The 21,095-nt window shown below is 46.5% G+C and overlaps 1 protein-coding gene across 1 annotated transcript in view; it reads right to left on the reverse strand.

Annotated features, from left to right (window-relative positions):
• Positions 1-10,759: 10,759 nt before the first annotated feature.
• LOC143926635 (EP-cadherin-like) overlaps positions 10,760-21,095 on the reverse strand; it is a gene marked incomplete in the record, with an annotated part of 31,808 nt that continues 21,472 nt past the window's right edge. The window contains 7 exon segments of the mRNA XM_077450554.1: positions 10,760-12,203; positions 13,513-13,656; positions 13,744-13,874; positions 15,113-15,328; positions 16,789-17,013; positions 19,523-19,665; positions 20,479-20,723. Of these exon segments, the coding sequence (XP_077306680.1) occupies positions 11,997-12,203; positions 13,513-13,656; positions 13,744-13,874; positions 15,113-15,328; positions 16,789-17,013; positions 19,523-19,665; positions 20,479-20,723 (1,311 nt within the window).

Genomic DNA, 21,095 nt, shown 5'->3' on the forward strand with positions numbered 1-21,095 from the left:
TTTACAATCTCTGCAACCTATTAAACTCCTCTAGAACCTATTAAACTCCTCTGGAACCTACTGAACTCTCCTGGCATCAATGAAACTCCTCCAGAAGAACTACTTTGGAACCAACTGAACTACTTTGGAACCAACTGAACTACTTTGCAACCAACTGAACTACTTTGGAACCTACTGAACTACTTTGGAACCTACTGAACTACTTTGGAACCTACTGAACTCCTCTGGAAACTGTTGAACTTCTCTGGAACCTACTGAACTCCTCTGGAACTCATTGAACTTCTCTGGAACCCATTGAACACCCCTGGAACCCATTTACAATCTCTGGAACCCATTTACAATCTCTGGAACCTATTAAACTCCTCTGGAACCTACTGAACTCTCCTGGCACCAATGAAACTCCTCTGCAACCTAATGCCCCGTACACACGAGAGGGATTAAGTCTGACAGACCTCCAAAGGAGTTCTGCCGGAGTTCCGACGGAGTTCTGGCGGACTTTTCGACCGAACGGACTTGACCACACACCATCACACCAAACTCCGACGGAGTCGAACGTGATGACGTACGACTGGATTCGACGTAGGAAGTTCATAGACAGTAGCCAATAGCTGCCCTAGCGTCGGTTTTAGTCCGTCGGAGTAGCACACACACGAGCGGATTTTTCAAAGGGGACCGGGTCCGGCGGAGTTCCGTCGGGAAAATTTGAAGCATGCTTCATTTCTAAAGTCCGTCAGACTTTTGCGAAGCTAAAGTCCGTTGCAGCCCACACACGAGCGGATAGTCCGCCGGACTCAGTCCGTCGGAGTTTGGATGTCGAAAAGTCCGCTCGTGTGTACGGGGCTTAAGGAACTCCACTGTCCTATTGAACTCCTTTGGAACCAACTGAACTACTTTGGAACCCATTTAACTCCTCCAGAACCCACTGAATTCCTCTGGAACCCACAGAGCTCCTCCAGAACCCATTAAACTCGCCTGAAACCTACTGAACTGCCCTGGAAACTACTGAGCTCCACCGGAGCCCATTGAACTCCTTTGGAACTTTTTGAACTCCTCTGGAACCCACTGAACTCCACTGGAACCTACTGAACTTCTCTGGAACCCATTGAACTGCTCTAGAACTCCTCTGGAACCTACTGAACTCCTCCATAAAAATTTAACTTCTCTGGAAACTACCAAACTCATCTGGAACCTACCAAACACCACTTGAACCTATTGAACTCCTCTGGAACCTATTGAACTCCTCTGGAACCTATTGAACTCCTCTGGAACCTATTGAACTCCTCTGGAACCTATTGAACTCCTCTGGAACCTACCGAACTCATCTGGAACCTACTTAACTCATTTGGAACCTACCAAACTGGAACCCATCGAACTCCTCTGCAACCCATCAAACTCCTCTGCAACCCATCAAACTCCTCTGCAACCCATCAAACTCCTCTGCAACCCATCAAACTCCTCTGCAACCCATCAAACTCCTCTGCAACCCATTAAACTCCTCTGCAACCCATCAAACTCCTCTGCAACCCATCAAACTCCTCTGCAACCCATCAAACTCCTCTGCAACCCATCAAACTCCTCTGCAACCCATCAAACTCCTCTGCAACCCATCAAACTCCTCTGCAACCCATCAAACTCCTCTGCAACCCATTGAACTCCTCTGGAACCCATCAAACCCATCAAACTTCTCTGGAACCTACTGAACTCCACTGGAACCCACCAAACTCCTCTAGAATCAACTGAACTACTCTGGAACCTACCAAACTCCTCTGGAACCTAGAGAACGCCTCTGGAACCAACTGAACTCCTTTGGAAGCTATTGAACTTCTCTGGAACCCATCAAACTCCTCTGGAACCCATCAAATTCCTCTGGAACCCACTGAACTACTCTGGAACCTACCAAACTCCTCTGGAACCTAGTGAACTCCTTCGGAACCTATTAAATTCCTTTGAAAATTATTGAACTTCTCTGGAACCCATCAAACTCCTCTGAAACCCATCAAACTACTCTGGAACCTATTGAACTGATCTGGAACCTACTGAACTCCTCTGGAACCAACTGAACTACTCTGGAACCTACCAAACTCCTCCAGAACTTATTAAATTCCTTTGGAAACTATTGAACTCCTCTGGAACCTACTAAACTCCTAGGGAACCTGCTGAACTCTTCTGGAACAAATTAAACTCCTCTGGAAAACAAATTAAACTCCTCTGAAACCTACCGAACTCCACTGGAACCGACCAAACTCCTCTGGAACCAACCGAACTCCTCTGGAACCCATTAAACTCGTCTGGAACCTACTAATCCCCTCCAGGACCCATTGAACTCCTCTGGAAGCCACTGAACTCCTCTGGAAGCCACTGAACTCTTCTAGAACAAATGAAACTGCTCCAGAACAAATTAAACTCCTCTGGAACCCATCAAACTCCTCTGGAACCTATGGAACTCCACTGAAACCTATTAAACTCCTCTAGAACCAACTGAACTCCTTTGGAACCAATTGAATTCCTCTGGAATCTACCGAACTCCTCTGGGATCTACTGAACTCCTCTGGAACTGAGTAAACTCCTCTGGAACCCATTGAACTCCTCTGGAACCTATTGAATTCCTTTGGATCCCATTAATCTCCACTGGAATCTAATGAACTTCTCTCGAACTCATCAAATGCCTCTGGATCCCATTAATCTCCTTTGGAACAAACTGAACTCGTCTGGAACCTACCGAACACCTCTGGGACCTACCAAACTCCTCTGGGACCTATTGGACTCCTCTGGAACCTGCTGAACTCCTTTGGAAACTGCCAAACTCCTCTGAAACCCATTGAAATCCTCTGAAAACTACTGAACTCCTCCAGGACCCATTGAATGCCTCTGAAACCATTAAACTCCTCTGGAACCCATTGAACTCCTCTGGAACCTACCGGACTCCTCTGGAAACTGAACTCCTCTGGAACTCCTTTGGAATCCATTAAACTCCTCTGGAACCAAGTGAACTCCTCCAGAACCCATTGAACTCCTCTGGAATCTACTGACCTTCTCCAAACGCCTCTGGAACCAACTGAACTCCTCTTGAACCTACCAAACTCCTCTGGAACTAGGGATGAGCCTGGTGTTCGAATTGAACATCGGCCGTTCGTCGAAAACAGAACTTTGTGGGCTGTTCTCATCAAATTCGGGTGATACGAATGGCCCACAATGCACTGCGCCAGGTGCAGTGCATTGCTGGCTGATGATTGGCCAAGTAAGCACTGTGACCCTGCATGCTTGGCCAATCACAGCGAGGAGAGCCATAATTGGCCACAGGTTGGATGCCTGTGGCCAATTATAGCTCAGGGGGGTTTAGTACACGCCCCACACTATATAAGGCCACCAGCACAGCGGCCTTGTGTAGTGTGTTGCGGCGTTCATAGAGAGAAGGATAGGCAGGGACAGTGTCAGCTTTGCTTCCTAACCTAGCGCTGCTACAGAGAGTGTAGTGTGCCTCCTGCACAGCATACACCTCAATCTACCCCCTTGTTACATAGTTAGTAAGGTTGAATAAAGACACCAGTCCATCCTGAGTGAGTGTCTACAATTGTCCCTACCCTCAAGGAGCCCACAATCCAAGGTCCCCATTCATATACTAGGGGACAATTTTTGGACAGAAGCCAATTAACCTCCCTGCATGTCTTTGTAGTGTGGGAGGAAACCGGAGTACCCAGAGGAAACCCACACAGGCACAGGGAGAACATGCAAACTCCAGGCAGGTAGTGTCATGGTTGGGATTCGAACCAGTGCTAGGTGAGAGTGCTACCTACTACACCACTGTGCCGCCATCTACACCACTGTGCCTCCCATTGCTGGTGTTGTGTAGTTCATTTGTGCAACACAGGCATCTGCCTAACATTAACATAACATATTTTGGGTGCGGGGTTCCCCTTAATATCCATACAAGACCGAAAGGGGCTGGTAATGGGCTGTGGTAGGGGGGTGATGGGGTAGCCATGCCAGGACAAGACATTACTTAATTAATTAATGCTTTAATAGCTGCAAGCACTTTTAAATGGCTTTTTTTCCTTTACAAATGTCACTTTGTGCAGGGACAGTTCTAAGCACGGGAAACATGCGCCCCTTCACAGGCATACTATAGACACCCCCCAGGTATGATATTTAAAGTAATATTTCACTTTTTTTTTTCACTTTATGCATCAAAATGACTGCTCCAGAAAAAATGTCAGTTTTTAAAACTTCTTTTTGCATTGATACCTGGGGCAGGTCCCGGGTCCCCAAACCCTTTTTAGGACAATAACTTGCACATTGGCCATTATAATTAGCACTTTAGATTTTGAACGTTCGCGTCCTTTGTATTTAATAGGGTTCTAACGTTAATGCAACCTTTCGGTCCGTTCGCTGGTTCCTCTGGGGGGGTGTTCGGCTCATCCTTATCTGGAACCTACGGAACTCCTCTGGAACCAAGTGAACTCCTCTAGAACACATTGAACTAGAGGAGTTCAGTTGGTTTCAGAGGAGTTTGGTAGGTTCCAGATGAACTCCCCTCGAAAGCCACTGAACTCCTCTGGAACCAACCGAACTCCTCTGGAACCAACCGAACTCCTCTGGAACCAACCGAACTCCTCTGGAACCAACCGAACTCCTCTGGAACCAACCGAACTCCTCTGGAACCAACCGAACTCCTCTGGAACCAACCGAACTCCTCTATTTCAATGGGTTCTAGAGGAGTTCAGTTGGTTCCAGAGGAGTTTGGTAGGTTCCAGATGAACTCCCCTTGAAACCCACTGAACTCCTCTGGATCCCATAAAACTCCTCTGGAACCTACTGAACTCCTCTGGAACAAATCAAACTCCTCCAGAACAAATTGAACTCATCTAAAACCCATTGAACTAGAGGAGTTCAGTTGTTTCCAGAGGAGTGCAATAGGTTCCAGATGAACTCCACCCGAAACCCACTGATCTCCCCTGGAACCTATTGAACTCCTCTGGAAACCACCAAACTCCTCTGGAACCAGCTGAACTCCTTTGGAACAAACTGAACTCCTCTGGAATCCATTGGACTCATCTGGAACCCATTAAACTCCTCTGGAATCTACTGACCTTCTCTGGAACCTACTAAACTCATCTGGAACCTACCAAACTCCCCTGGAACCCATTGAACTCCTTTGGAACTTACCAGACTCCTCTGGAACCCATTAAACTCCTCCAGGACCCATTGAACACCTTAGGAACCTACTGAACTCCTCTGGAACCCATTTAACTCCTCTGGATCCTACCGAACCCCTCTGGAACCAGCCGAACTCCTCCGGAACCCATTAAACTCCTCCTTGAACACATTAAACTCCTCCTTGAACACATTGAACCCCTCTGAAACCTACTGAACTCCTCTGGAACTCGTTGAACTACTCCAGAACCCGTTGAACTACTCCAGAACCCGTTGAACTACTCCAGAACCCGTTGAACTACTCCAGAACCCGTTGAACTACTCCAGAACCCGTTGAACTCCTCCAGAACCCGTTGAACTCCTCCAGAACCCGTTGAACTCCTCCAGAACCCGTTGAACTCCTCCAGAACCCATTGAGGTTACGGCTTTAAAGAAAATTTACAATTCTACATTGCAGCTGCAAGGTTTTAACACAAAACAAAAAATAGCCTAACACTCCCCACACCCCTAGCCAAACCCACAGCAAGCCAGCCTATAACACAAGAGCATTGGAGAATGGAGTGTGGAGTTCCCCTTTAAAATCAAAATTTAGCCCATGGTAATCATAAGCATTAGAGGGGGAAGGTAAATGCTCTTTTAGGAGGAGCGAGAGAAAGGAGAGGAGCGAGAGGAGGGAGAGGAGGGAAGAGTCTTTTTACATCATTTTAACAAGGTGCACGTCACATGATGGCAACGCAACACGCTAACATGACCTGTGTGCAAATCTCCTCCAAAAAATACATAAAGGTGAACCAGCGTAAAAAAAATAAAAAAAAAGTTCAGATTTGCGCCCGTTCAACCCACACAATTGCATTTATGTTGCTTAAACATTTACTACGATTTTGGCTGCGCAGTGAACAAACTTGCGCATGCGCAGCGCTTACATTGATCTCATGCAGTTCTAAATGTACTTGCGACACAGCAGGCTCTCTGAAAAAGTTACTTCCTTATTCTATTTTGGGCATATTTGTTACTTGGTGCACAGCATCTTCAATTCCATACAGACAGAAGATGGAGGTGCCAATATTATGGGGTGATGTGATGAAGTAATAACTGCCCATGTCCGTGGTGGGGCACAGATTGCATTCTCTATAGTAAATCGGGGTTTCACACTCTGTTCCCAGCGTGCCCTTTCCGGGAACCCTAACTGAGCCCCTCCATAACTGAACTGACCTCCTCCATCCCCCATAACTGAACAACTGATCTCCTCCACCCTCATAACTGTAGTTCTGAAACATCTAGGGTGCCGAGGTTTGCCAAATCAGTACCATAAGCCATGTCATTACATAAGATGGCAGTGGAAAGATCCGCTAGCCACTTGGAGCACACAATCATTTTTGTCTGGGCAGCCACGGTTGTCTATAATATCCTTCCTTATAGAGGGGAGAATGTTAGTTGTTTCCAAAGAAAATATAGGGGGGGGGGGGCACCCTATTCCAATGCAAGGAAATGGCTTTTCTAGTATAAAAGAGAAGGAGACTGAGGTCTTTCCCACCCTAATAGGGAGGAGGTCATCTACCATGCCCATTCAAGCAGATGGGGGGGGGTCAAGAATCAACCCGCTACGAGCAAGGGGGACCTAATGAAGGGGGTCCAACCCACTACTAGCCAGGGGGACCTACTGAAGTGGCCGGTCAGTATGTTCTGCTTTGAAGTTGGACATTCGGGTTTCTTAGTTCCATTCGTCGCCATCTTGGGCGTTTTTCGTTGTATTCGTCTTTTGCACACAAACACAGCCGTGTCCTTTGTGTCACATGATCCGCTTTGTTGCCACAACACGAGGACGATGCTTTTCTCCACATCCGGGGGAATGTTGTGTGTAAATGAGGAGGATTCCGGCCACAGATCCAGTTTCTGGGCTCGGTGTTGGAAAGGATCCTTCGATGCATCCCAATGGAGACCATAAACAAGACGAGTCCAACAAGCAGCCGGCTACTAACTGAAAATACAAGCGCTAATAGAAAACATGAAAAGATCCCTAAACTAGGCCGAGGCAGCTCAAATATCAGCGGAATAAATCTGAACTACAGGGGGTGGGGGGGGAGACCACACATTTGGTATATAAAATAATTACCCTTCTCAATGTCCATTTATAACATCTCTATATCGGTGGTCTCCAACCTCCGGCCCTCGGCACACTATTCCTCCAAATGACACCAATGATAAAGCACCATTTCTCCCACCGACAGTCAATGGGCTCCCATTGATACCAACCATTGGGGCACTACGCCTTCTATTAAAACCAACGATGGGGCAATGTTTAATCTGGCTGATGCCGAGATATTTTCTATTCACAGTGGCCACAATCCGGCCCCCCTGGAGCCTGAAGGTTAAGTAAACTGGCCCTGTGTTTAAAAGAAATTCAGAGACCTCTGCCCTATATTCTGCAAGGTTATGCACAGGGCTGCTGTTAGAAACTACAGGGGGGGGGCCTCCATGAGGCCAATGCTTCAGTTATGAATGAACACAGTGAGTGATCAGTACCCATCACTCATGGTATTCATTCAGGAAATGAAGGGGCTGGTAAATGTGACATTTACCCAACACTTCCCCCCTTGCTTCAAATCAGTCACTTAAAGCAAGCAACAAATTGATAGGTATTTAAAAGTCAAATATAATAAAAAAATAAAAAAGTCATAAATATCTGGCAAGTCTATAGGGTGCAAAAGGTCATCCCGGGGTACATGGATCCAAGAGCAAAACTGTGTGTGGGGGGGGGGGGGTAAAGCCGGTTTCAGAGAGAAGCAGCTCTGTAGGTAGATATAAAGCAGAAAAGGCAGCAAAGTGTAGTAATGAATGCATTTAATAAAAAGGTAAACAAACTCACAAGATAAGTTAAAGAGGAAGTAAACCCTGATGAGTGTTACTTCCTCTCTTTCATTCCCTGCAAAGGCAAAGCATAATGGACTACTATGCATCGCATCACATCGCATCGCATCACATCGCATCGTAGCCCATTATGTGTCACTTACCTGACACAGGAGCCAGCGAAGTCGCCGCTGTCCCCTGTAGCCCGCCGCATCCATCTTGCTGGTGGTGTCTCGCAGCTCCACTGCTGTCATTCGGCGGAGCCGCGATGACGTCACTCCCACGCATGCGCACAGGAGCCGAGACACGCAGCAGATCCATTGTTGGAAATGCCGCGCTCAGTGCGCCTGAGTGGTGCCTGTCTTCAGGCAAATATCTCCTAAACCGTATAGGTTTAGGAGATATTTCTTGAACCTACAGGTAAGCCTTAATTTAGGCTTACCTGTAGGTCAAAGTGGTTTGTAAGGGTTTACAACCACTTTAAAGTACTTGTGGATTTAACTTTAACCGCGACTATTCCTTTATATTGGCTTTTAAAATATCTACAAATGCAGCAATTTAGAAATTGGATGAAAGGTTTATCACCAGGAAACACTTTTTGAAAGATAAGTGTATTTTATATACAATTATAGAGATCAGACAAAAGAAAAGGAGGGACATTGCTCCAAATCAGGGACAATTGGGCACTATGCCTACCCCCAATCCTTCATGTCAAGGGTACCACCTGGGCATTGCAGTACACTGCATTCAGGCCTCATTGGACACTGCTATAAATATAATTTAGGGGCTTTGGGCATTTTTTCCCCGCAGCCCCCGAACTCTCCTCTATAATAAGGATACATGTACTCGGGTGTTAGGCCTAGGTTCACGCCGACATGCAGGATTGAAATCATGCAAGTTCAGCCTCCTGGACTGAGGGCCGGTCCTGATAGTTCTTACGAGACTTGGGGCTCTAGACAAGACCCTGGTCTCTGCGGCACACTCCCAGCACAGGGGGAGATATGCGGCCACCACAGAAAGAAGCCCACTTCCGTCAGCAGGACGGGGTTATTTGTACATCTTGTGCCAACATTTGAGTGATCTTGGTTTCTATGTAAAGATTTGTATATAGAGAAAAAAAAAAAAAAACTGATTGATGGCGTTTTGCATCAGAACTCGTAAGTGCGGACCCGTCAGTGAACGCCTCACACATTCCAGACTCTCCAACTACATTAGTTCTCATTCCATTTGCCAATCAATAAAGCCCTCAAGTGCAATCAGGAGCACAGCTCAGCAAATATTACACAATTTATATAGCACCAACAGTTTACGCAGTGCTTTACAATGTAGAGGGGGGATGGCACAATCACAGCACAATACAGAAGGGCGGTGGTGGTACAAAAGGTAATAAATGCACGGAATGATTTGATGGGGGTGGCTCAGGACAGTTAGCTGGGGGGTGGGATCGGCTTCCCTGAATAAGTGACTTTTCAGGGATCTCCTAAAGGTGGACAGGGTAGGAGCTGATCGGATAGACCGGGGCAGGGAGCTCCAGAGGATGGGAGAGGCTCTGGAGAAGTCTTGAAGGCGAGCATGAGAGGAGGTAACAAGGGAGATGGCGAGCAGGAGGTCCTAGGAGGAGTAGAGGGGACGATTTTGGTAATGTAGATGGCCTTGTATGGTGTGGTTAGCATTTTATATGGTGGGGGATGGGAAGCCAGTGAAGGGATTGGCAGCAGTCACGGATCGATTAGTGAGGTGTACTAGTCTAGCAGCGTTCATAATAGACTGAAGGGGGAGGAGCCTGTGTAAGGGTCAGCCATTAAAGAAAATTGCAGTAGTCAGGGAATAAGCAAGGAGTGAATAAGTTGCTTTTTGGTGTTATTAGTCAGGAAGTGTGGAATTCGATATCTGGAGATATTGCAGAGGGTAACGGAGGTTGTGGGGGGGGGGGGGGGGGGCGCGGGAAGGAGGACATATTACAAGCTCAGTTTTAGAAAGATTGAGTTTGAAAAAGCGGTGCGACATCCATACCGATAGGTCATTCAGTAAGTTGGAGATCCGTGATGAATGGAGAGATAGATCTCGGCGTCATCGGCATAAAGGTGGTATTGGAAGCCATGGGAGATCAACTGGCCCAGGGAAGAGGTATAGAGAGAATAGGAGGGGCCCAAGGACAGAGCCTTGGGGTTCCCCAAGAGAGGAAGAGGAGTGGAGGAGATGGAGTTGTAAGTGACACAAAGTGCGCTGAGATAGGTAGAAGGAGAAGCAGGATAAAGCAGAATCATGGAGGCCAATGGAGTGGAGTTTGCAGAGTTTAAGCAGGTGGCCAACTGTGTTAAAGGCAGCAGAGAGGTCCAAGTATATGGAGTAGTGGCCGTTGGTTTTAGCAGTTAGTAGGTCATTGGGGAGTTTTAGGAGGGCAGTTCCAGTGGATGTTGCCTGATGTTGTGGGCGGAGGCCAGCCTGTAGGGGGCAGAGGTGGGTGTCCATGAGGTAGCGACTCATTCGGTCATGGACAAGACGTTCGATGAGCTTGGAGGCAAGTGGGAGCCGGGAGATGGGTCTTAAGTTTGAGCGGGGGAGGAAAGGTGTTGAGGAGAGGGAGAGGTCGGGGAGTTTAGGATATGAATATTTAAATATAAAAACTTCCAGTCCGTAGGATCTTCTGCAAATTACGTTTCCTGGAATTAGGTTGACACCCAAATCTCCACTCCATGGAGTTTCACCTGCCCGTTCGAATCTTCCACGGAGGTACTGCAGAGACGCTCGGGACACGGAATAGAACACAAAACAAACCTTTAATAAAATGAATTTGGGCATTTTACATCATTTTTTTTCTTGGCCTTTAACACGGAGGTACAAAAAACTATTTACTGTTATAAATAACACATTAACAAAAAGAATCATCAAAATAGATAAAACCCAAATTGTGATCTGTATGGAGGAATGCGCAGGAGGAGGAGGAAGTTTGTCCTCCAAAAAAAAAAAAAAGAAGAAGGAAACCCCAAGTTTCATCCAAACTGGTTGGGGGGGGGGGGGGGATTTAGAATGTAGTTTTTGCTGCCATTTGTGTCCCTGTTGGGTAGATTTCTTAGTTCCTGTCCAACAATCACCAGGACAGGAAACTATCACCACAAGCTTTACTCCCGAGTGACATCAGGATAGGAATTGAGGGAAATCTCTAATGGGCACAAACCGGGGGGGTCGGGGGGGACAAAAACTACAACTGAATCTCATTCTTCTCAGCCCAGAACAAAGTTTTATTGGCTGGAATGTTCATTTAGTCCACCAGTAGAGCAAGTTTGGAGCATGGTTTAATGATTCTGCATTTACCATGGGTGCAAAGGATTTCCAGTGTGATCACATTTCCCTCCCCCCACCCCATTGCCAAAGACTGAAAAAAAAAAAACCAAAAAAAAAAAAAACGCATCTTCCTCCAGACATCCCAAGGCACACGGGAACATCTGAGAAAACTTAGGCTTACAACCAACTTGCAGGTTGAAATGTTCATCCAGTGTAGAGAAGGTTTGTCCACAGAAAACCAAGAGAAGGTCAAATGCCAAAATGAGGTGGGGGGGGGGGGGGTATTAAAAAAAAAAAAAAAAGAAAGTTAAAGTTCTAGCGAGTCAAACCTACATCTGGAGGAGTGCAGCTAATATCAATTTTAAAAGTTCCAAGATAAAAACGTCAAGTCTTTGAAGGATGGAGGCAGGATGGGCGAAGGCACGTGTCTTGACTTTCCCTTCTTGAAATCTTAAAGTTGAAGGAGGCTGATGAGTCCGGAGGTGGCAGCGGGCACCGAGCGTGGTCTAGTAGTCTGGTGGCATCAAACGCCAAGAACTGGCAAAGGACTGAATGACAAACTCTAAAGCACATTTCATGACAACAGCCATATATACAAAGTAAGGCATCGTATGTTCTCCGGGTTCTTGCTAAGCACAAACTCAAATTGACCAAAGTGTGTGTGTAAGGCGATGGGTTACAAGTTCCTGGAGAAGTCCCAACTGTCTGGGACCCTAGTCATCCTCTCCTCCATACATATCCGCCAGTTTGCGGAAGCGGGGGCCCCAGTCGTTCAAGCAGTCATAGTTCTGGTCAAGGTCGGAATTGGAGGAGTTGAGGGAGCTGAGAGAGGCGGCCTCTGACCCGCTGCCTTCGTAATCAAAGACCAGGAGAGAGTCGTAGGGCGGAGCGGTTGGGTCGTTATCCGCAGCAATCAGGTTCTTAAAGGAAAAAGAAAACAAAATTAGACCAAAAAAAATAAAAATGACTTTAGGTTCAGCGATAATTTGTAATTGTGTGTCAAAGCCTGAAAAATCTAATGGGCAGCAGAAATAGAAAACAGGCTTCCAGGAGATAGGAGAACATTAAGCCCGGAATGTTCCGTCAGCTTCTTCAGAGGTAATTTTTGCCGTTAATGAGGCAGAGAATCCATTAAGCATCTTCCCGTCATAAGCAGCCCTGGACAGCTCCCTGTAATGTCCACTCACAGGAAATGGAAATTTAACCCTTTAACACCAGATCTGGATTACTAATAGGCTCAAGTGAGTGCAAAGACCCAAGACTTTGGGGGGTGGGGGTTGCTGGGAGAAGCAACAAAGTAAAAGGGTGTATTGGGGATACAGGGGTCATTTGAGGTACAGATGTGTGGGGGGGTGTATGGAGACATTCTGGGGGAGGGGTGTAGAGATGTGCAAATAAAATTGGCATTAGGTGGTTCTAATACAGTGGTTCAGAACCCCCTCAGGCAGTTGAATGATAATTTGCCAGGGGTTACCAAATCCTGGGCTGTTCCTGAAGTCTCCCAGTCTTTGTGGCCACCCAGCAGGGCCAATCCTTGAGCCCGCGGCTGCCCATTCTGTTCACAGCATGGCTGGGGGCAGAATACTAGAGGTCACCTGACTGGTGAAGAATGTCAAGTGGGAGGGCCTGGCGGAGACCCCATCTCTTGATTTTGGCACAGGTGTCACTGACACAAAGTCAGAGCCACAGAGAAGCCGGAGACACCGCAGGTAACGCTACCTGTGATTATAGTCGCCATTAAAAAAAAACCCACTACAGTTCTCAGATCAGCGGATGACCTCGATCAAGAGCACCTAAACTGGCTGATCAGAACTTCCTCCCGTGAAGGTTCTAGTTACGCCTCTGCAGAGAAGTGAAAGGTAAGACTCACCTTACAATGCCCCGTGATTGAGTAATTGTTTTATTACATGCCTGACATTACACAACAGGCTTTATATGTGGAAATAAAACAGCACAATTGTCATTTCCTGCTGCAAATCTGAATGTTGCAAACTGAGAATAAGTTGTCTGAATGTATCTAGGAGGCAGCAGACACTCCCCGACCCACAAGATGTGCCGACAATCCAGGCATGGCCACACCAAATCCCTTTCAGAGGGAATAAATTAGAATGCACCTAGTGCTGAGGAGCCAACCGACGCAGTCACCTGCAAACCCGCCTTTAGAAAGCCGTGGGCCAATACAATGAGAGCAAACCCGCCCAGCCACCTCACTGCAAGAGTGTAACTTACCTCCCCAATAAAGTTCCCGATCTCATCAGGGTTGGATGGCCGCTGTCTGTAATGTGGTGCCGGCATCAAGGTTGGAACCACGTCGTTCCTCATGACGTCGGGTCGCGCATCTAGGCCTCGGTGGAGCTGACTCAAGTCATAGTCCTGACACAAAAAGGCTTGTAAGAAACATCTATAACTTGGAATATTTCATAGCAATCCTTCATACAAAGGCAAAGCCCAACAACTTACCTGATCTTCCTCACCACCACCCTCTTCACCATAGTAGAAGATATTGTCCCTGGTGTCATCTTCTGGAAGCAGTAAGGGTTCCTTCACCACCTTCTTCCTCTTCAAGAACAGCAGCAACAGCAGAATAAGAACTGTAATGGGAGAAAAGTTAATTTACATCTACTGCTCAGGTGTAGGGATATGCCATGGACCGGCACCCTAGACCCGCCTCGGACCGGCACCCCTAGGCCCGCCTCGGACCGGCACCCCTAGGCCCGCCTCTCTTTAAGACTACCAGAATGACCAAGACTTAATGATGCAATTGGTTCTCCTTGCCCCATTCAGCAACTGATTTCTAAAAGGGAGCAGGCAATAAGAACCTACAACAGCAATGAATGTTACACTACTGGTTTAAAAGCTAAACGGGTGCTGCCTGCTGAAGCCTCTGTACCAGACTGTAAAGATCCCCATTGCCTCACATTGAACGTGGTTTGATCTGCTACAATGAATGTAGTGACCCTGCCATGAGGCACGTACATGGACTGCTATTGCAGGCCTCCCTAAACACTTTGGTGGCAACTGGCAAATACTTTGAGACCCCAAACTATGATATGAGTGCCGAGGTGACCATTGGCTGCTACCCACCCAACATCACTTTGCAAAAAAAAAAAAAAAAATCTAAAGGGCTGTGCAGAAAATAGTTGACTCAGCGGTGGCTGTATCCGATTGGATGTAGCTGACTTTTAGCCAAGTCCCCATCGGTCAGTGATGTGGCCCATTGAAAAAGGATTGATAGGAGGTGCCCAGAGGATTGGGGGGTCTGGTCAATGCTCAGCACCCCGCTAATTTTAGGGTTCCCAAAATCAAAATTTGAATGAAAGCCATGCGTTATGATCGGAGTGTCCAAGGGTAAGCTTCTAGCAATCTCAACCAGCTACTGAACCTGGATGAATGCCTCCTAAACCAGCCTCTCAACCTTTTCAACACAGAGGAACCCTTGAAATAGTTCTCCGGTCTCAGGGGAACCTCTGCTAAAAATGAGAAATCTACAACTGATACATTAGTGTGATGGTCGGTGGGAGGAATGGTCCTTGGGAAGAATTACCCCCCTTACAGATAGCAAAAAAATAAAAAAAATAAAACACCACACACACAATGGTGTCGGTGGGAACTTATCCGAGAGGCAGAAATGGCCCAATGCTGAAGGAACCCCTACAACCTCTGGAGGAACCCCTACAACCTCTGGAGGAACCCTGGTTGAGAATAACTGTTCAAAACCCACCAAAGATGGTCAGCGATGGGTTGTCTCTGGCCAATGGTTTATGGAAGGGTAAGGGACATGTTTAGAAGAATACGCTAAATTGGATCCACACACATTGCCAGAACTTACTGAGCAGAGCCAAAACGGATCCCAGAATGACCAAGATTATGGGAAGATCAACCCCAGCGATGATCTTCTCATTACAGCTGATAGATTTGCCCTCACAGTTGCAGATTGTTGCGTTGACCACCGTAAGCTGGGGTAGTCTCTGAGCATCGTATAGACGAACGTATACATTGTAGTCCCCGACCTTCAGCTCTTCTTTGGGCACAAGTGTCATTGAAGCTACAAAAGAGATTAGAAGGGCCAGGTTACACATCAATGCTGTATATACCCCTATATAGTATATACCCCCTATATAGTATATACCCATCCACCTCATATACCAACAACTAACCGAATGTTCTATATACAGTATATAGACACCATATTGACTAGCAGGTATTGGCAACTAGTCAGCAGTAGAACTTGACAGCAATACAAAAAGAGCACAAACCTCCTCGGCTCCATTCACAGCAGATTTTTGGGTTACAATTCGGGGAGAAGATGGACACCCAGCTACATGAGCTTTGTACATCCTCCATGTTTCTACCTAAAAGCACATCCTGATAGTTTACCTGGATCTAGTGAGTCTCAGTATAATATATGAAGGAGAGGAATGGAATCTTTTGTGACCTCTAAACTCTCCTCTTAGTATTCATAAGTCACCCCTTAAAGCCGCATTCAACCCCCAAACCACAGCCGTCATATTACAGCTCACCAAATCGTTAGATGTAGTGACTACATTTGTTTTCTTCCTTAGACTTTCCCTCAGTTTTCACCTGGTGATCCTGCCAGTAACACCTCCTGTATTAGAGCACTGCACCCCCTCCCCCCTCACTCTGGAGGAAGGAGCACCTTTGTACAGCAGTATTGTCGGGGGGGGGGGGGGGTGGAGTGTTAGATGGATGTCACAAAACCCAAATTTAGATACAACAAACTCCAACTCACTTTATCCCAAAAGGAACACAAAAAAACTGATACTATAACCGATAAAGGTTTTCCATCAATAAAAGCTGATCATTGTAAGCACCCTTGTCAGCAGTAAGTGGTTTGACTCAACACTCCAACCACTACATTCTGATGGAGAGCTTGTTCTTTTGAAAAAGCAGACTTACTGGGCCGATCACCAGGTGGAATAAAAAAAAATAAAAATAAAATAAAACTGAATGCAGCCATCACATCCAAGAATTGTTAAGCTGCAATAAAAAGGTTTACTTCTATATCACTTTAAAGAGCTCAAAGTTTTTTTTTTTTTTTTTTTTTTTTTTTGTTTTCAGAGTAAAGTCAGAACTGCGGTTGTTATCGCCGTCGATGTTCATTGGAGAAATGTGTCCTCACTTCCTGTACCAGTGACACCAGGAAAAAGGTGGTGGGTTTTGGGTGTCAGTGCAGGAGGGTTAGAATAGGGGTGGGCAACCTCGGCACCTCCCAGCTGTGCAGAGACTACAAATCCCATCATCCCTCTTCTCCTGAGGGTCATTGCGATGCCTCAACAGCCGGGGTGCCGTGTTGCCTATCCCTGGGTTAGAACATCTGGTTGATGATTTATGCTTGTTTGTTTCGACCACCCCCCCCCCCCCACCAGGAAGTGAGGGGGGGGGGGGGGGGACAAAAAAAAAAAAAAAAAAAAAACCCCATTGCAACTTGAGTGGAATTTTATGAAGCATTTATTGAAAATTGAATTCTTATTCCAATCAAATCACCTTTTTCTTTCATCTCGGCGTGCCAGGTGAGTTCCGATCCGTGGCTCAGCACCACACTATACGGGTCGGTGTTTGGAGGAAGATCGGCATCACTGATTGTAAGCTCTTGAGGCTCCGGGTTGCGGTTGCACATGAAGAAGGATCGCGGACTCGGGACAGGACCGTTGTCATTGATATCGAGTACCTGCAGGATGAGCGTTCCGGTGCCGGTGGCAAAGGGAATTCCTGTGGGAACAGCAGCAGAAATGAGGAGAGGTACCGGCAGAATATTCCGGACAAAAAAAAAGTAGAACGTTTCCATTTAACAGCCCCAATCTCTATACAGACAGCAAGTGACGAAATCACGAGGCTCTCTGCTGCTCGAGAAAAATGCAATTCTCCACTCTTTAAGATACAACTTCATCATTCCAGAGAAATGTTACTTCCTCCACCTGATCCCAAATCATTTTATAATTCACCTAGCAGAGAACAGATTTAAAAAACTGAACAACAAAAGAAAATAAAACTGCGCTGAAACCCCAAAAAAGGGAAATTTTTTTCTTACTTTATCAAGCAAGAAAAAAATATTTCTCAGATAAATATCCAAGAACTTAATCTTAGAAATAAATACAAATAGTCCAAAAAAAAAAATTACAAATGAATGTTTCACAGGATATAAGGCTGCTGCTCCACAGTGGGACACACACACACAAACATAGAACAACAAAAGAGCTGCGCCAAATATTAGAAATCAAAAAACCATACAATTCTAAAGAAAAGTCCATGGAAACTTTGTTATCCAAAAAAGGAAGACTATCGCACCACAGTGATTCCACACTTCCTTCTCACTATAGTGTCCCACCACCGACAAAAGTGCGCTTACCAAACAGTAAAAGTACCTCCCATACGCGTTTCGTCATACGTGACGTTTTCAATGGGGATCGTTCCCCATTGAAAACGTCACGTATGACGAAACGCGTATGGGAGGGCATGCTGTGACGTCACCACGTGTTACGAGAGGAGGACGGGCTCTCGTTTTTTGCCGGCCAGCTTGTTTTTACATGTGGAAAACGTTCGCTTTTATGTAAGTATATTCTACTAATTAAAAAAGCATTGAAGTTTTTTACACTATGGGAGGCTTCTTTTCTTTTTATATTACGAACGTGAAACTGGGTCACTTATGAGAATTTGGAGCGGCTACAGTGTATGGATCGTTCGTTCCTGAGGGATAAAGTGTCTGGTGGAGGCGAGGAGCTGTCGGTGGCTTGGTACTCTAAACGCTCCTTGTGCTTTTACCGTCTGGTAAGCGCATTATTTTGTCGGTGGTGGGACACTATAGTGATAAGGAAGTGTGGAATCACTGTGGTGCGATCGTCTTCCTTTTTTGGATAACAGTTTCCATGGACTTTTTATAATTGTATGGTTTTTTTGATTTATATTATTTGGCGCAGCTCTTGTTTATTTTAAAACTGACCACCAGGCACAGATTTTTCGGCATAGTCTAATGTAGGGATTGGCAAACGGTGGCCCTTGGGCCAGATGTGGTCCTTCACTTGCTTTTACCTGGCCCTTGGGGCTCCATGCCACCTTGGATGGGGCACCATTGCTCCCACCGATACCAATCGGTCACTAGTCTTTCCACTGAAACCAATATTGGGGCACTTTCTGCTACAGGCCAGTCTGTGTGCCTACACACCCCCCCCCCCACAAAGCTTCAAAGACAGTAAACTTGCCCTTTGTTTAGAAAGGTTTGGGGACTCCTGGTCTAGAGTAATGCTCCATCTCCAATCAATGCAAATATGAACAATCCATACTTGCAGGACTGCTGTGATATTTGTGGCAATCACAGCACAAGGGACATCCATTTACAGTCAGTAGGTGTCCCTTGTGCTGATGTCTTTTAAAATACTCTACTGTCCACACCCCTCCCCCATCCCAGTAATCTTCCAGTACGGTGGCACTTAATACAACCAAGGTAAAAGTCTGCCTCCTCCATTCATAGATCCAGTGTCATTCACTGAGGGACAGATCACACCTTGCCCACATCTGAACACCACAGGATCTGAAGAGGGTGTAAAAAAAAAAAGCAACACCCCAAAATGCAGGTGATAAAACGCAGTGCGTTAGCCCACACCGGAGCGCACTACTTGTGCCATGCAATCCCGTTACAGCGAGTTTTAAAAAGTAGCACATGCACAACTTTTAATGCGATTATAACCTATTCATATTTAATGGCCCAAAATCACACCGCATGTGAATTTCAAAGAAACTCGCAGTGCATTCCGGTGCGATTCAGACATGGGGTGACCTGGCTCTGAAGCTGTAGTAACAACATCTATGAAACCAGCAACTGAGTGGAAAGGAGGTCATTGTTGGGCAGCACCAATCTCTACCGCACTGAGATTATGGCATAGATTGGAGGACAGAAGAGGCATCAGCACAAGGGACACAGCCTACTGGCTGCAAATCATGTCCCTTATGCTGATTTGTTGTATATTTTGGCAGCACTTGGGATCCACAGGAAGTGAAATCGTTTCAAGAGCCAAAGTTCAGCCATACATGTCGTACCAAATCAGGAAAAGGCTGCCACAGATGGGGGATTGCAGCGCTCAAGACTCCATTCGCTGCCCACTTGGCAGCAATAGACTAAAGCCGCACTGCGTATGAAGAACTCATCACAACAAACATTAGTAAATAAATGGATCGATCCTCTTGCAGATCTGCTTTAGGAGGTAGGAAATATGGCGAGTCCTACCATCATCGATCACCATCATGATAATGGTGTAAGTGTTGTTCTTGACATAGTCCGACTCTCTATCCAGGTTGCCGTTGGCAGTGACAATGCCGGTGTCTTCATTCACAGAGACCCACTTAGCCGGGTCATTCCCAATTTTGTACCTGAATGGAAGAGAACAAGTTCCAGTAAATCAGAAAATGGCGGAAAGGACAGCAGCAGCAATATATCATAACCCTACCAAGGAATACATTGTAACGTGGGAGGGACACCATTAAACCCACATAACCTATAACTGATGGGTGGTTTGAAGACTGAAAACCCCTGGCTTCGATGCTGGTCATATGGCACAGTGGTCTCCAATGGGGGGGGGACAGATTGGTTAGCCATCGGTAGCTTTGCTCCCCAGGATAACCATTTTGGCCCTTCGGTTTCCATTTATCCAGCTTGATAATTAGAGATCTGTCGCCTTACCATGCAGGTCAAAGTGACCGGTGTCTTCAATAATCCCCCATAGTCACCCTAAAAACACGTGTGACCGCCACTACAAAGCCTGGTGCTGGCCACCTAGGAACCGAGGCAACACCCCCCCCCCCCCCCCCCCATCCCATCTGGCTGTGCCTAGCAACTGGCTGTGAGACCCAAACAGTCATAGGGGAGATGTCACGAGCTCATCCACACCCTGGTAATGCTGGGTACTGTCACCAGCTGTGCCGATGCACCTGAAAACTGCATCTGCCTAGATGTGAACCCGGGTTAAAGGATCTGCTACTGATGGCCTGGTGCCAAATACCACGGAGTACCTTCAGAGGTCTAGTGGATAAGTGGAGTCCAACCCTGGATGGGTTATGGTCAGGGATCATAATGTGGCCGATTGGTGGATATCCAGCCAGATCACATCAAGTTACATTCGCTTTGTGTTTGTGAGAACTTTTGCAATCCTACAATTAGTGTTCTTCATTACATAGGCGCTTTACCTGAGTTTCTGGTTTTGCTGCTTGTCGGGGTCCTGGGCGACCAGTGCGATGATCTTATCCCCCCGAGGAAGGTTCTCCAATACCGCCTCCCGATTGACTGCAGGAACAAAGAACGGGGCCTCATTCACGTCCTCCACATTGATGGTGACGGTGGCTGTTGATGTCGGCAGGGGGACAGAGAAAGGTTCCTCGTTCTCCACGGTGATCTGCAGCACAAACTGCTTCCTGGTCTCAAAGTCCAATCCCTATGAGAGAGAAAGATGGAGAAAGATGGAATACACGGCTACACGAATATACATGGCTACACAACCCTATACACACGGCTACACAACCGACTCCTGGAAAAGCTGTACAAGTCATTTTTAGGTCTAGTTTTTGGCAAGATGTACAATAAAGACACGGCGGTTCAATGACCGAGGTGCTCAACATGAGCACAATGAAAATACAGTTCAGTACACAAATTATATAGCTACAGAGACCAGCGATACATTTATGTATAAAATGGATCACAGCCAATCATTGAACAAAGTGCTGGTGGGTCAGACATCAGCCAACTCTCAGATATGGATGTAGGAGGTCCAAATATTTAAACCAAGTTTAGAGCTCAGGGCGTTCTT

The sequence above is a fragment of the Lithobates pipiens genome, unplaced genomic scaffold (genome assembly GCF_037356315.1).
Source record: "Lithobates pipiens isolate NorthernLeopardFrog02 unplaced genomic scaffold, aLitPip1_a1.2 Scaffold_10, whole genome shotgun sequence".
Taxonomy (NCBI): Eukaryota; Metazoa; Chordata; class Amphibia; order Anura; family Ranidae; genus Lithobates; species Lithobates pipiens.